We start from the raw sequence: 12,470 nt of genomic DNA, 5'->3' as shown, positions 1-12,470 counted from the left end.
GCCTCTTTGACTCCCAGTGATAAATCCACATCATTTTTTTTCACAAAAAATGTACAAATGAAAGACAGAGTTGGTTAAGGAGGTTAAAAGTACACCAGAAGAATGAAAACTGATAGTGCCCAAAGTGAAACGGAAATATATTGTAAATAGAATTATAGAAGAAATAGCTGACTGTGGGAATGTAGTGAAACTCAGGATGATTACAACTTTCATCTTGTCCTATTACTGAGGACAAAAGTTGGCTACTAGAAGGCTAGATCTGGGGCAGAGATAATTTCTGTGTGTCCCCAACTGAACTGAGATGCATGAGTGTCTTACCTACAGTTGGAATCTTACGTGCTTCATCAAAACTATGCAGAGGAGCTGTTCTGGGTGTAATGGGTGGATTCTGAAAGGTAATCCTTGCTGTTGGTGGAATCAGCCCTCGTTCTATCATACTTAAAATCCCTAAAAAGAAACATTAATAAAATGTGAGTTTAATTCCAAGCAATTCCACAAAGTCTGAGCTCTATAAATTTCACAAGTGTAACTTACTCCATTCATCATCTTATTTGTGAGGGTACATCTAGTGCCTTAATCCTTTGCATAAAAAAATAGCTACAGTACACATTCATTTAAATGTAATATTCTAACCCAAGGAAAAATGTCATTTCCAATGGCAGTAATATGAAATAAAATTGCACTAAAGTAATTTCATTTTAAGGTGGAAATATAATTTCAAGGCAAACTAAAACTTCTTTATACTTATGATATTTTCAATCATTGGTAATATTATTACTCTTTTTAAAATTCAGAGAAATCAGGCACAGATTCTTAATAACTAAGGAGATCCTTTGTTCCAAAAGAAGGAAATCTGTGTACTTGAAACCATGCCCCTGTTGTATAATCAGTCATGCTTTATAAAATAAGGAGTTATTTTTAGACATTTCTCATATCACCAGAAATATTAATGCTCAGATAGGTTATTTTAATACAACTGGGCAAAATGGTTAGTATTAATGTAACTAATTTACAATTCCTAGCATTCATACTGTGTTAGCATGGCTGGTGCCAAATCTTTTAAAGGATAAGAGACATCATTAAATAAGTAAACAAATGAATAAGTCAGTGAATGATTGACCCAAGCCTGCTGTTAGAGGGAAAACTTTTGTTAAGGTGGATCTACTGTGTTGAAGCCAGAAACCTAGAAACTTGGGGACTACTTGCAATAAGTTTGTGGTAGGGCTTCAGTTTCTTGTTGCTCTTTTACATAATAGAAAGTAAGTAAAGAGCTCTGGGTCTCAACAAAATCCTAGAATACAAACTGTGTATTCAAGTTGGCCTAAGTTGAAGAATTTGGCACACAACTTGGTCCCTTCTAAGAGGGACCAATGCTATTTCTATTTACCTTATGACCTCTATACTATATTACTATTAAGAATGTTAGTCTAGTGTTATAGGAATTCAGTAGAATGATCACTGAAGGGTTGGAGAGCTGAAAAATAGTTCACTTGTAAAACACTGATTTCAAAGAGAAATCTTCAGTTTACTTACTGAAGAATCATTTAGGGGAAGAATTTGTTATTAAAAGCGGAGATGCCTGGGCCCCAACTCAACCTGTCCAAACTTCTGAGGACAGGGCCTGGGAATCTGCATTATTGAAGGCTCCAGGAGATACTCATGTGCGCTGAAGTTAGAGAACCACTAGAATTGGGGCCCAGTAACATACACGTTAAATAAGCACTCCAGGTTAATCTTTTGTACTCTTAACACTTAAGAATTACTGATCCAGAGTATAACACTTTAGGACCTTTTTGAAATTAGTACTTCAGGTTTTAATTTTTATAACACTAGATTGAACTACTTTAAAAATCTTGTAAGACTAATTCTTTGTCCTCACAAATATTTTCCACCTATAAATATCAAATTTCATTTCCAAGAACTCTGCCTGTTTTGCAGATGTGAAAAACAGGTCTCCCTATAATTTAATATATTTTTCATTTCAAGAGTCAGTTTCATTTTCTGAGAATTCTGAAGACTATAAGCACGATTTCAACCCTTGCTTTGGTGCTGGTTGAAACAATTATCCTAATTTCAGACAAACACATATATGTGCCCATCTACTATTGGAAGGAAAAAATTAAGATTTTCGAATAAGCAGAAGAGATTACTGAGTATCTTTTCATTGAAATGCTGGAATCTCTGAAGATTATCTGACCTACAGTCCTACAGGACTCTGTATGCATCTTTGTTTTGTTTTGCTTTTTTAGAGACAGGGTCTCATTCTGTTGATCAGGTTGGAGTGCAGTGGCACCATCATAGCTCACTGCACCCTTGAATACCTGGGCTAAAGTGATCCTCCTGCCTTATCCTTGGTAGCTTAAACTATTGGAATAGCACCATCGTGTCTGGCTTTTTTTGTTTTAATGTAGAGACTAGGTCTTGCTATATTGTCCAGGCTAGTCTTGAACTCCCGGTTTCAAGCAATCTTCCTGCCTTGGCCTCCCAAGGTGCTGAGATTATAGGTGTGAGCCACTGTGCCAGGTGTGAGCCACTCTGCATCTTTGTTTTTAATTGTCCATTTTATAATTCTGTAAAGATTAAGGTTCATTTGTAGAAATCTGATAAGAATGTCACTAATTATTGTTTATACACATGCAAATTTAAATTCTTACACATGGAAGGACCACTCCCTGAAAAGCCAGTTTTGCACCCATTTGCAAATTTTCTTTTGAACTGGTTGTTAACTGATGAATTAAATAAAAATCTTTGACCTGTGTTCATTTTATGTTTGTATGAGAGTCATGATTTTAGCTGTTTTTGAAAGTTATCCTTTAACACCATTGTTTTATTAAATCCTCATCCATGTTTAATAAAACACCATGTTTTATTAAATCCACCCTTACTTTCCTGTTGAATAGATTAAGAGTTGGAAGTTCATTCATTCTGTCATTCGTTTAACTAATAAAGTGCCTATTATGTGTCAACAACTATTCTGGGGGCTGGGGATGCAGTGGTGAACCAAAAAGACCTCATGGAGCCTCAAGTGGTAAAGAAGATATTAAATAGATTTAAAATAAATATATTATGATAAATTGTGATAATCTCTGAAGGAAAAGGACAGGTGCTTGAGGAAGTGACCTTTACTGGCAGAGGAAAAGGCACTTGTGATCTGCAAATGTGCTTGGCCTGATAAAGATGAGAGATGAGAGCGAAGGCCTAGGTGGCTAAGTATAGAGAGAGCTGAGTGAGATGAGAAATGGAGATGTAGGTGAGGGCCAGATCAAGCACACCTTGTTCATAGAGTTCAGAGTTTCTTCTAAGATCAGAGAGCAATTTGCCTCAAGTCACAGAGCCAAACTGAAATTTGGTCTATGTAATGTAAAACTTGTATTCTTAACCATTTGGAGGGGTGGGGCAAAGCTTTCTTTTTTGGATTTAGCCAGGTATTCAAGAAAAAGTAGGGAAGTTTGAAGTTCATTTTTCAAAATGATTCTCTCTTCTGCATGTTATTAGTCTTTCACCTCATTCTGGACCTGTGTAGATCTGGGGTGAGGCTAAAACAACATTTAAGGGCATCAGAAACACCTAAAAAAATATAGACACTGTATTTATATTTCTGTGGCTTGTGGCTTCCTGACATTCATAGTATCTTGCACAATACCAGACATATTGCAAGTACTCAATAAATATATGCCGATTAATTTATTAATCCCTAATATGACAGTAGGCCATGTGTTCTCATGAAGATAATTTAGAAATGAAAATGTGATTTTTTTTCTGGATGAAGTTGCCAAAATTCTAGATTTACTTTTATTTTGTGGCTTTTTTTTATTGTCTCTATTGCTAAAGCAGAGCAGATAGATAGATAGATAGATAGACAGACAGACAGACAGATATATCGATTCATTCATTCATTCACTATTTCATTCATCCTAATTTGGTTCAGGAAGAATATAAGATGGTATTAAAGCAAGAAATGGGAACACTCTGCTGGTGTTATTCAGTATTCCCAGGAAGTAAATATTACATAAGCTAACTAGAAAGCATATGTCACAAAGATTGCTGAACAATGGTTTATAACCAGGAAAGTTGTGAGAAGCTTAACAAATCCAGAGATTTATAATGATCTCAGGTTATCTACCACCAGCAGACAGAGGATGCAGTAGCTAGAAGCTGGAGGACTTTGAATTTCCAGGTGGCAGAAGAACCTTTGGGAACCAGCTTTGGGTCCTAAAAATTCCAGACAACAGATAGAAGGCGAGATAAGGAGTAATTAAAGACCGTCTCACTAAGTTATATTTGAGATAGGAAAGGGATCCACTTAGGCATTCTTTAACACTTTGGTCAATTAAATTAAATAGCAGGGAACAGTAGAGATGGTTACACTTAAGACATTCAGTATTTGGTCACTCGCTTGCTTATTCTTTCATTTTCTTATTCACTCAATCTACACTTAGTATCTACAAAATGCTGGATATGGTTCTAGGTGCTAGAGATACTGAGATAAAGATGAAATCCTTTGCTTAAAAACAAAATCCACTGGTTTCACAAGACTAGAGTTTAGACTAAAACATGCATAGTTTAAACACTAATTACATTAATTCGGGCTTCATATTTCCTTATAATAGGGTATTGAAATAAATTTTTAAAATGCTACCAGAATAATATATCAAAAATGATCTGCTCAGAAACTTAATAAATTCTAATGCTATCACATAAACACAATGATCATTTTAATAGGTAATAAGACCATCTAAATCAATATTAAATCCATAGAATGATGAATTTTACAGGTGGAAGGGACTCTAGTGATCGTCTTGTCCAACCTTTTGATTTACAGAGCAGGAAACTCAGACCAGAGTGAGGACCTGACTTGTCTGAGGCCACCCAGGAGAATTAGTGGCTGAGCCAGAGTCCAAATTCAGGCCTCCGATCCTACCTCAATGCTCTTTCTTTTACATTCCTAAACACATAAAATGGCTATTGAATCACTAACCTTTGTGGGCATCTGCTTGTAAGACTGGTATAGGAGTGAAATAGGGATCTGTGCGATGAGAAGATGGCAGAACCGTGAGGTTGGATATGTTAGACCCTTTGATTAACTTCGAAACCTTTACCTAGATAATAAAAAATTTGTTTCAGCAAACATTTTTGCCTTCACAGTGAACAGTTTTCTTCTTGTAAACAATAAATAAAGTTATGAATAGTTGCATTAAGTTTTAATAAAGTAGCAATATCAGCTCCAATTTTATTGCTCATGAATACCCTGTGCTATTGTCTACTACCATCAGGAGTTTGTGTAATTTAAAATAGTTAATTAAATCCAATTAACAAGTTGTGATTTCCACTATATAAAGTCAACATAGTAGTTAATAAAAGAACTATTAAGATTTTGTTCAATTTTAATGACTACAATATACAAATGCTAAATCTTGACAGAGGAGGTTTTGAATACAGCAAAGTTTTGTACCAAAAAATTTCCCAGGAAATAAATGTTAGAGTGTTAATGTTAAAACAAAAAACCTGGAAGACTTAAAAGATAAACATGTCAATCAATATTAATTCTGGGTAGATTCTTTTGCAGATCTCAGAGATGGTTACAAAGACACAATATCTAGATCAGTTAGAGAAGATAATTACTTTTCCTAAAGTCATAAAATGCTTTTATTACAGTTACAAAATATGAATTGTTTCTATTAAATGGTTTCTAGATTTTAAAGATTACATATATTGCATATAAATCACATTTGATTGTATAGTCCAACTATACTATTTTTACCTTTATCGTAGGAGTTTATGAATTACCTGGGTTCTCTCAGCAGGGAAAATGCAACTTTGGTATTTATAGTTTGGTATTTATAGACTGAATTTTCAAGTCATTTTCCAAACATTAATTAATTTACATAACTTCCAAGGGAACTAGGTAACAGTTTGCTATTTAACTAATAAAGAACTCAAGACAGAAAGATTAGTAATTTGTTCCAGGCCATGCAGTATACTAGATATGCACAGATTATTCAATTCTGAAATTAATCTGATTTTACATTGGTAAAATTTGCCATTGGACTCGGTTGCACAATACCTTATTGCCATTAAGGTCATAGTGACTTTAAGGAAAAAGAAAGGGAAAGCTTCATCAAGACCAGAGGGAGAAAATCACTTTACAAAATAAGTATCTATTAGCTGAGAAATGTCTGGACAAAGGGTTAGGGCCCCCACTGCCAGGATGTGGTAACACCATGAACATCAAACACTTTGATGATGTTTGGTAAATAAATAAAAATAGTATTTTGAATAGGAAAGAGTAGACTGTTAGTGCAATCTGCTTCTCCCCAGGTGAGTCAGAAGGGGAAAGGGAGGTGCTACCAGCCTCGCCTTAATGAGAGTGCAGGACTCATAAGAAGATTTATTTATTATGAGACTCTGGTCTTCCTGATCCACATTGGTTTCTTGCCCTTATCCTCAGCTCTCCTCTCCCCACCTCATCTCCAGACATGAGTAGCTTCCAGGATCTCCTCCTAATCAGTGAGGCTGAGATATCCAATGCACTGTGCTCTAGCAGGCATGTACATAGCTGAGAATATTCATTATCAAAAGTGGCAGGGTCTCCACTTGTCTGATTGATATAAAGGTCAGTGAGACAAAGGTAAATCAGAGGAAGAGAGAAAGATTCAACTTAAATAAAACTGTCAAGCACTGTGATGATGTAAAATATAGGTTTGGCAGTTTCAGGACACAGAGGATAATTTATCCGGATTTTCTGAAAGCCTTTGACAAAGAACACCTGACAACCTGCTCTGGCAAGCTAAAGTAGCAGGATCGAACATAAAACACAACCTAAAGGATGACACAAAGGAGAGGACAGTAGGCAAGTGATGTTCAGACTCTGTCAGGCAATCAGCACATTCATCACACTGCTTTAATTCTTTCAATTGCATCAATCTAAACAATGTAAAAACCAGACCGAAGAACTATGCTGAAAAGGCAGTGAGGTGACTGTGTGTGTAGTGTGTGTGTGTGCACGTGTGTGTGTGTGTATGTGTTGGAGAATGGAAGGTAGTGTTTTCGTTGACAGAAATAAATCCCTCAGATAGTGTCACTGGATAGGAAACATCTGTCCACTCTGCTGTCCTCTTCCATGGTAAGGATAATCACTTCTGCGTATGCTTGGTTGGAGGGTGAAGGAATGAAACAACCTTCAGCATTTACTGAGCACTTACTATATAACACTAACTTTAACACGCTGAGCATTAAATTTCATGAGCAATGGAAAAGCTAAGGGCTGCAGGAGTATAGAAGAGGGAGTAATTAACTCTGCCTGCTTGTATTGCAGAAGGCTTTGCAGCGACTCTCAGCCCTGGCTGTATATTAGAATCACTCAGGGAGCTTTTTAAAAATACTGCCGCCTGGGACCCAACCCTGGGCAATTAACTCAGAATAGGTAGGCTGGGGCCTGGGCCTCAGTATTTCTAGAAAGCTCCCCAGGTGATTCTGATGCATAGCCAAAGTTAAGATGTACTGCAGTAAGTGACATTTAAATTGCATCTTAAAGAAAGCACTAAATTATATCAGGTGGAGAAGAGGATGCAGTTATAGGTAGTAAAAGTGGTAGCAATGGTGCAAAACAGCATATTTCATGCATGAAGATTTCACTGACGAGAAGGAGTTCTATGTGACTGGAGTATAGGGTATGGGTATGAGAAGGAGGGTAGGATGGGGGAATGAGACTGGAACAGTAGATTGAGACTGATGCAAATTAAAGAAACCAGCTTTATGAATGTGCTGATCGCCTGAAAGGATTCAAATATCATCTGCTGTGGCTTCTTCTTTTTGTCATGTTTTTTATTATATTTTATTCTGCAACCACACTTTGTAGTTTGTATAATATGATATAATATAAATCATATTATAAATAGAACAATGTCCCTTCTAGCTAGTTTCTCATTATTATTTCCTCAACTGGAATTCAGAACTTTATCACTTGATGCTAAATCTTCTATAATAGCTTAAAAATTTTTTTTCAGACAGGGCCTTACTCTGTCACCCAGGCTGGAGTTCAGTGGCACGATCACAGCTCATTGCAGCCTTCACCTCCTGAGCTCAGATGATCCTCCCACCTCAGCCTCCCAGGTAGCTGGGACCACAGGTGTGCACCAACACACCTGGTTAATTTTTTGTATTTTTTGTAGAGACAGGGTTTCGCTATGTTGCCCAGGCTAGTCTTGAACTCCTGAGCTCAAGCCATTCTACTGCCTTGGCCTCCCAAAGTGTTGGGATTACAGGTGTGAACCACTGCACCCTGCCAAAAATTTTTGAAAATGTAAAAAATATAGAAAAGCTTAAAGAAGAAAACAGCAATCATATTCCCATCAGCCAGAATTAACTATTGTTAATATTTTGGCATATTTGCTTCCAGTGTTTTCAAACAGAAAAACCATTCTATTTTATTATTTTGGTAAAAATGATGTATGCCCATTATAAAGATTTCAAGCAGTGTAGAAATACAAAAGACAAAAGTTTAAGAGATCATGCCAAATATCATCAGGTGATCCATCGTCCCTGACATCTTTAGAATGATATATCCTTGTATAAAAAATAGGACTTATGTTATTAATTTTACATGAGGAAAAAAGGCTGAATTAAACCTAACACATTATTAAACTTCAAATAAATATTTCTTTACCACAAGATTTCTCTGAATTAAAAATGATTCCTCTGCAAGGGCTGGCAAATTTTTCCTTAAAGGGCCAAATTACAAATATTTTAGGCATGAAGGCTCTGTTCAGATTTGTTGTTTTGTAGTTAAAAGCAGCAGGCAGACAATTTGTAAATAAATGAGTGAAGCTGTGGTCTGAATGTTAGTGTCCCTCCTAAATTCACATGTTGAAACTTAATCACCAATATGATACTTTTAAGAGATGGGGCCTTTGGAAGGTGGTTTGATCATGAGGATGGAATCGTCATGAATGGGATTATAAAAAGAGACCCCAGAGAGCTGCTATGTCCCCTCCACCATGTGAGGACACAGAGAAAAGGCGCCATCTATGAACCAGGAAACAGGTCCTCACCAGACACCAAATCTGCCAGCAGCTTGATTTTGGACTTCTCAGCTTCCGAAACTGTGAGAAATAAATTTCTGTTGTTTATAAACCACCCAGTTTATCGTATTTTTGTTATAGCAGCCCAAATGGACAAAAACTTTATTTACAAAAACAGGTGGCCTGCCCTCAAGCAGTAGTTTGTGTACCCCTGCTCTAGAGTTAAATAAAGTTGACTCTGAAAAATGTTTAGATCTATTTACCACGATTTTATTTTGAATACTATATCTTAGCTTCAAATGGTGAGAAAATTAGAACTCTCTTGATGCCCTGATCTCCACTCCCTCACCTCCCCAATCTTGATTGTATCTTAATTTTTGCACCATCCAGATTTATAATGTTCACATTCTGTTTTGGTACCATGATTCTATGATTGTTTAATATTAGCTCTACATATAAATGGGTCCAGTGCTCACAAATAGTTCATTTGTCATGGCTTCTCTGCTTGAGCTCTTTTATTGATCTCTTAATTGGCTAGCTTTGGTTATCAAGTAGTTTTTCCCAACAAGTGTTCATGTGTACTTTACTAGAATTAAAGCAAGTCATACTTGAATTACATCTGGGGTCATCCTTTCTTTTCTCCAAATTTTGTAGATATTGCACCATTTTCTTCCACAATGATAATTATTGTGAAGTCTGACAGCCATCTGCTTTTCCACCCCTGGTTGGTGATTTACTTTCTTCTCATCTGGATGTCTGAAGCATTCTTTGTCTTTGAAATCCAAATATTTAACTAAAATATATTTGTATGTTAAATATTCAAAATCAAATTTTCCTGGGATTTGATGTTTTCTTTTTACCTGTAGACTCAGTTCTTCCTTGACTTTGAGAAAATTTTCTTACATTATATTATCGAATACCCTTTCTCTTTCATTTTCTGGGTTCTCTGGTTTAGGGACACCAAATATCCTTAAATGTTGGCTCATCCTTATCTTTCATATTGTGGTACTTGGTTCCTTTTAGAATAGGACATCCTGAGTTTTAGCTGAGTACATGTCTGTCCACTTACAGAATACATTTCCCAGCATCCCCTGTGGCTAAATGTGGACCAGTGACCAAATTCCAGCCAATAAGATGTAAGCAGAAGTGATCTGTGTAACCTCTGGGTCATGTCCTCAGAGTGCTTGGCAGTACTATCATCATCCTTCCTAAGGGCTGAAATGTGGGTGTGGAGAGGAGCCAGCTTCCACCACTGGGATTAGAATGTCCTGTAACTACTGTAATGAGGAGATGATGGAGATCAAGATGAAAGAAATCGTATCTTGAATGACTGTGTAGAGCAGAGCTGTCCTGCCAGCCTTGGACTTCTCACTTGTGGACTGTTTTGAGAATGAGAAATACACTAATTTATTTAAGTCATTATATTTTTGGATTTCTTTGTTATAGTTTGTACCAAACTAATAGGTATATCTATTAGCTTCTAATTAACCTCCTTTGTCTTTTTCTTCTGCATTTACTGTACTTAAAGTCTTTTCTCTATGTCAGTATTTTAATATTCAGCAGTGTTTGTTATGTTCATTGTATTTATAGTTTATTTATGAGTTCCATAAAGTATTCTGGTATTCAATTTGTTTCCTTATATCTGCAAGGATATATATCCCTTATATCCCTTTTTTATTCTGCTATTTTATCATCTCATGTTTGAGCTCTAGTTTAAATTAATTTATGTTCTCTTTAAGTTGTAGTATAATGTGAAGTAATTGTGAGAAAATTCCTTCTGCTCCTTCATTTATGTTTTTTCTAGGTTAGGCTTTGTCTTTTGCAGCCCCTAATTCTCCCTTCCATTTCCCCTCCCTTGCTTTCGTTAGCTGTGGGTGAAATACTGACTTGGAGAAAATACAAAGACCACAGGAAATCCATATAGTGACCATATCATTTCTTTTTCTCTTGTGCATACTTGGGTAGCTCTGTCCAGACATTCTACTTGCTGTGATGTAGAATCTCCTCTCCCATTATCTGGTACCAGTGTGTGATCTCTCCCAGCAACATGTGAGAACTGGGCATTCTGGGTTTTTTTCTACCTTTCTGTTACCTGAGGGCTTGGATGGGGGTAAGCCTCTGTTGAGGTATGCAGTCCTTGTTAAAGTTTTTAGGCTCTCCTGACTGTCTTGAGATCTTGAGAAACATCCTCCATCAGGGCTTGCTTACTTAGTTGAAGATAAGGCCATCCCTCCCTACCTTCAACCCCATGTTATGGAAGAGAAAAACTAAGAAGCAGAAAGGAAAAATAGCCAAAGCATACAGTTTATCAATTTCAGAGGCAGAATGAAAAATGCATGTCACTGCTTCATGGCCCAGTGGGGCTTTTTTGTTTGTTTTTTGTTGTTTTTTTACTGCACTTTCTTAGTTTCTGATGCTTTCACCAAGCACAGCTTAGGTCACCGGCTCTACCCTATGTCCTACCACTCTGCCAGCTTTCTCAGGTCTTTCTTGGTGCCACTTAAATATAGTAGGAGTCTCACTTCCTCTTGGTCAGGTTTACCAGCATTCTTGGAGACAGAAGAAAATTCCCTGGGGAGGCATCTATAATAAAGGCAAGAATCTTGGGCTTGGAGCACTGGACTGGATTCCTAGCTCTGTCACTTAATTAGCAATGTGCAGAGTGTATGTTATTTAACTTCTCTGAGTCTCAGTTTTATCTTCTGTAAAATAGGAATCCTCTTATCCACAGGGCAAGTAATTTTTATGTAAAGGATCTGCTTCTGGAAGCATTTCATAATTCTGAACTCACATAATTCAAGACAGGCAAAGAATGGCAGGTATGGCAAAGACTGCTGGCTGACATCCAGAAATTACATCTCCCAGACTGCCTTGCAGCTTTCTGTGGCTTTCAGACAAGGTTCTGGCCAGTGGTATAGGAACCTACTGACTCTACTGACTGAAATAAAGACATGATGGTGGGAGCCGAGTAGCCACCTGAGATCACAAGATGCCTGTCCAGGAGGTCAGAGCAGTCAGATGGAAAGTGTGTATGGACCTGACATTGTGGAACTGCCAGACGAGCCACAAACTTCTATGCTCAAACTGTTAATTATGGTTGTATTTAATCTATTGTTATTTTCTACATTTTCAGAGCTCATATCCTAAATAATACAGGACACACACACACACATATATAATTCACTATATATGTGTATGTGTGTGTGTGTGTGTGTGTGTGTGTGTGTGTGTATATAATTCACTCAAATTTGAATTATTTCAAACTTTATGTATAAAGCCAGAATTTGGCTAGGTGCAGCGGCTCATGCCTGCAATCCCAGTGCTTTGGGAGGGTGATGTGGGAGGATTGCTTAAGGCCAGGAGTTCGAGACCAGACTAAGCCACATAGTGAGATCCAGGCTCCACAAAAAATAAAAAAAATTATCTGGGCATGCACCTGTAATCTCAGCT

The 12,470-nt window shown here is 36.9% G+C and overlaps 1 protein-coding gene across 49 annotated transcripts in view; it reads right to left on the bottom strand.

Annotated features, from left to right (window-relative positions):
- The window catches only part of IQCH (IQ motif containing H), a 245,590-nt gene that overhangs the window by 157,951 nt on the left and 75,169 nt on the right, over nt 1-12,470 (bottom strand). For 47 of the 49 annotated variants that reach the window (XR_008539624.2, XR_008539627.2, XR_008539626.2 and 44 more), the window contains 2 exons: nt 4,979-5,099; nt 319-447 (listed from right to left, as the gene is read on the bottom strand). Coding sequence is in view for 44 of the 49 variants with exons in the window: in XM_054667716.1 (XP_054523691.1) it covers nt 319-447; nt 4,979-5,099 (250 nt within the window). In the remaining 5 variants the exon portion in view is untranslated. The remainder of the gene's footprint in view (nt 1-318; nt 448-4,978; nt 5,100-12,470) is intronic. The other 2 variants (XM_016928407.4, XM_054667733.2) reach the window with 1 other exon arrangement.

This window comes from Pan troglodytes, chromosome 16 (genome assembly GCF_028858775.2).
Source record: "Pan troglodytes isolate AG18354 chromosome 16, NHGRI_mPanTro3-v2.0_pri, whole genome shotgun sequence".
Lineage (NCBI taxonomy): Eukaryota > Metazoa > Chordata > Mammalia > Primates > Hominidae > Pan > Pan troglodytes.
The sequence above is the reverse complement of the archived record's forward strand: the minus strand, read 5'-3'. Positions and strand labels throughout refer to the sequence as shown.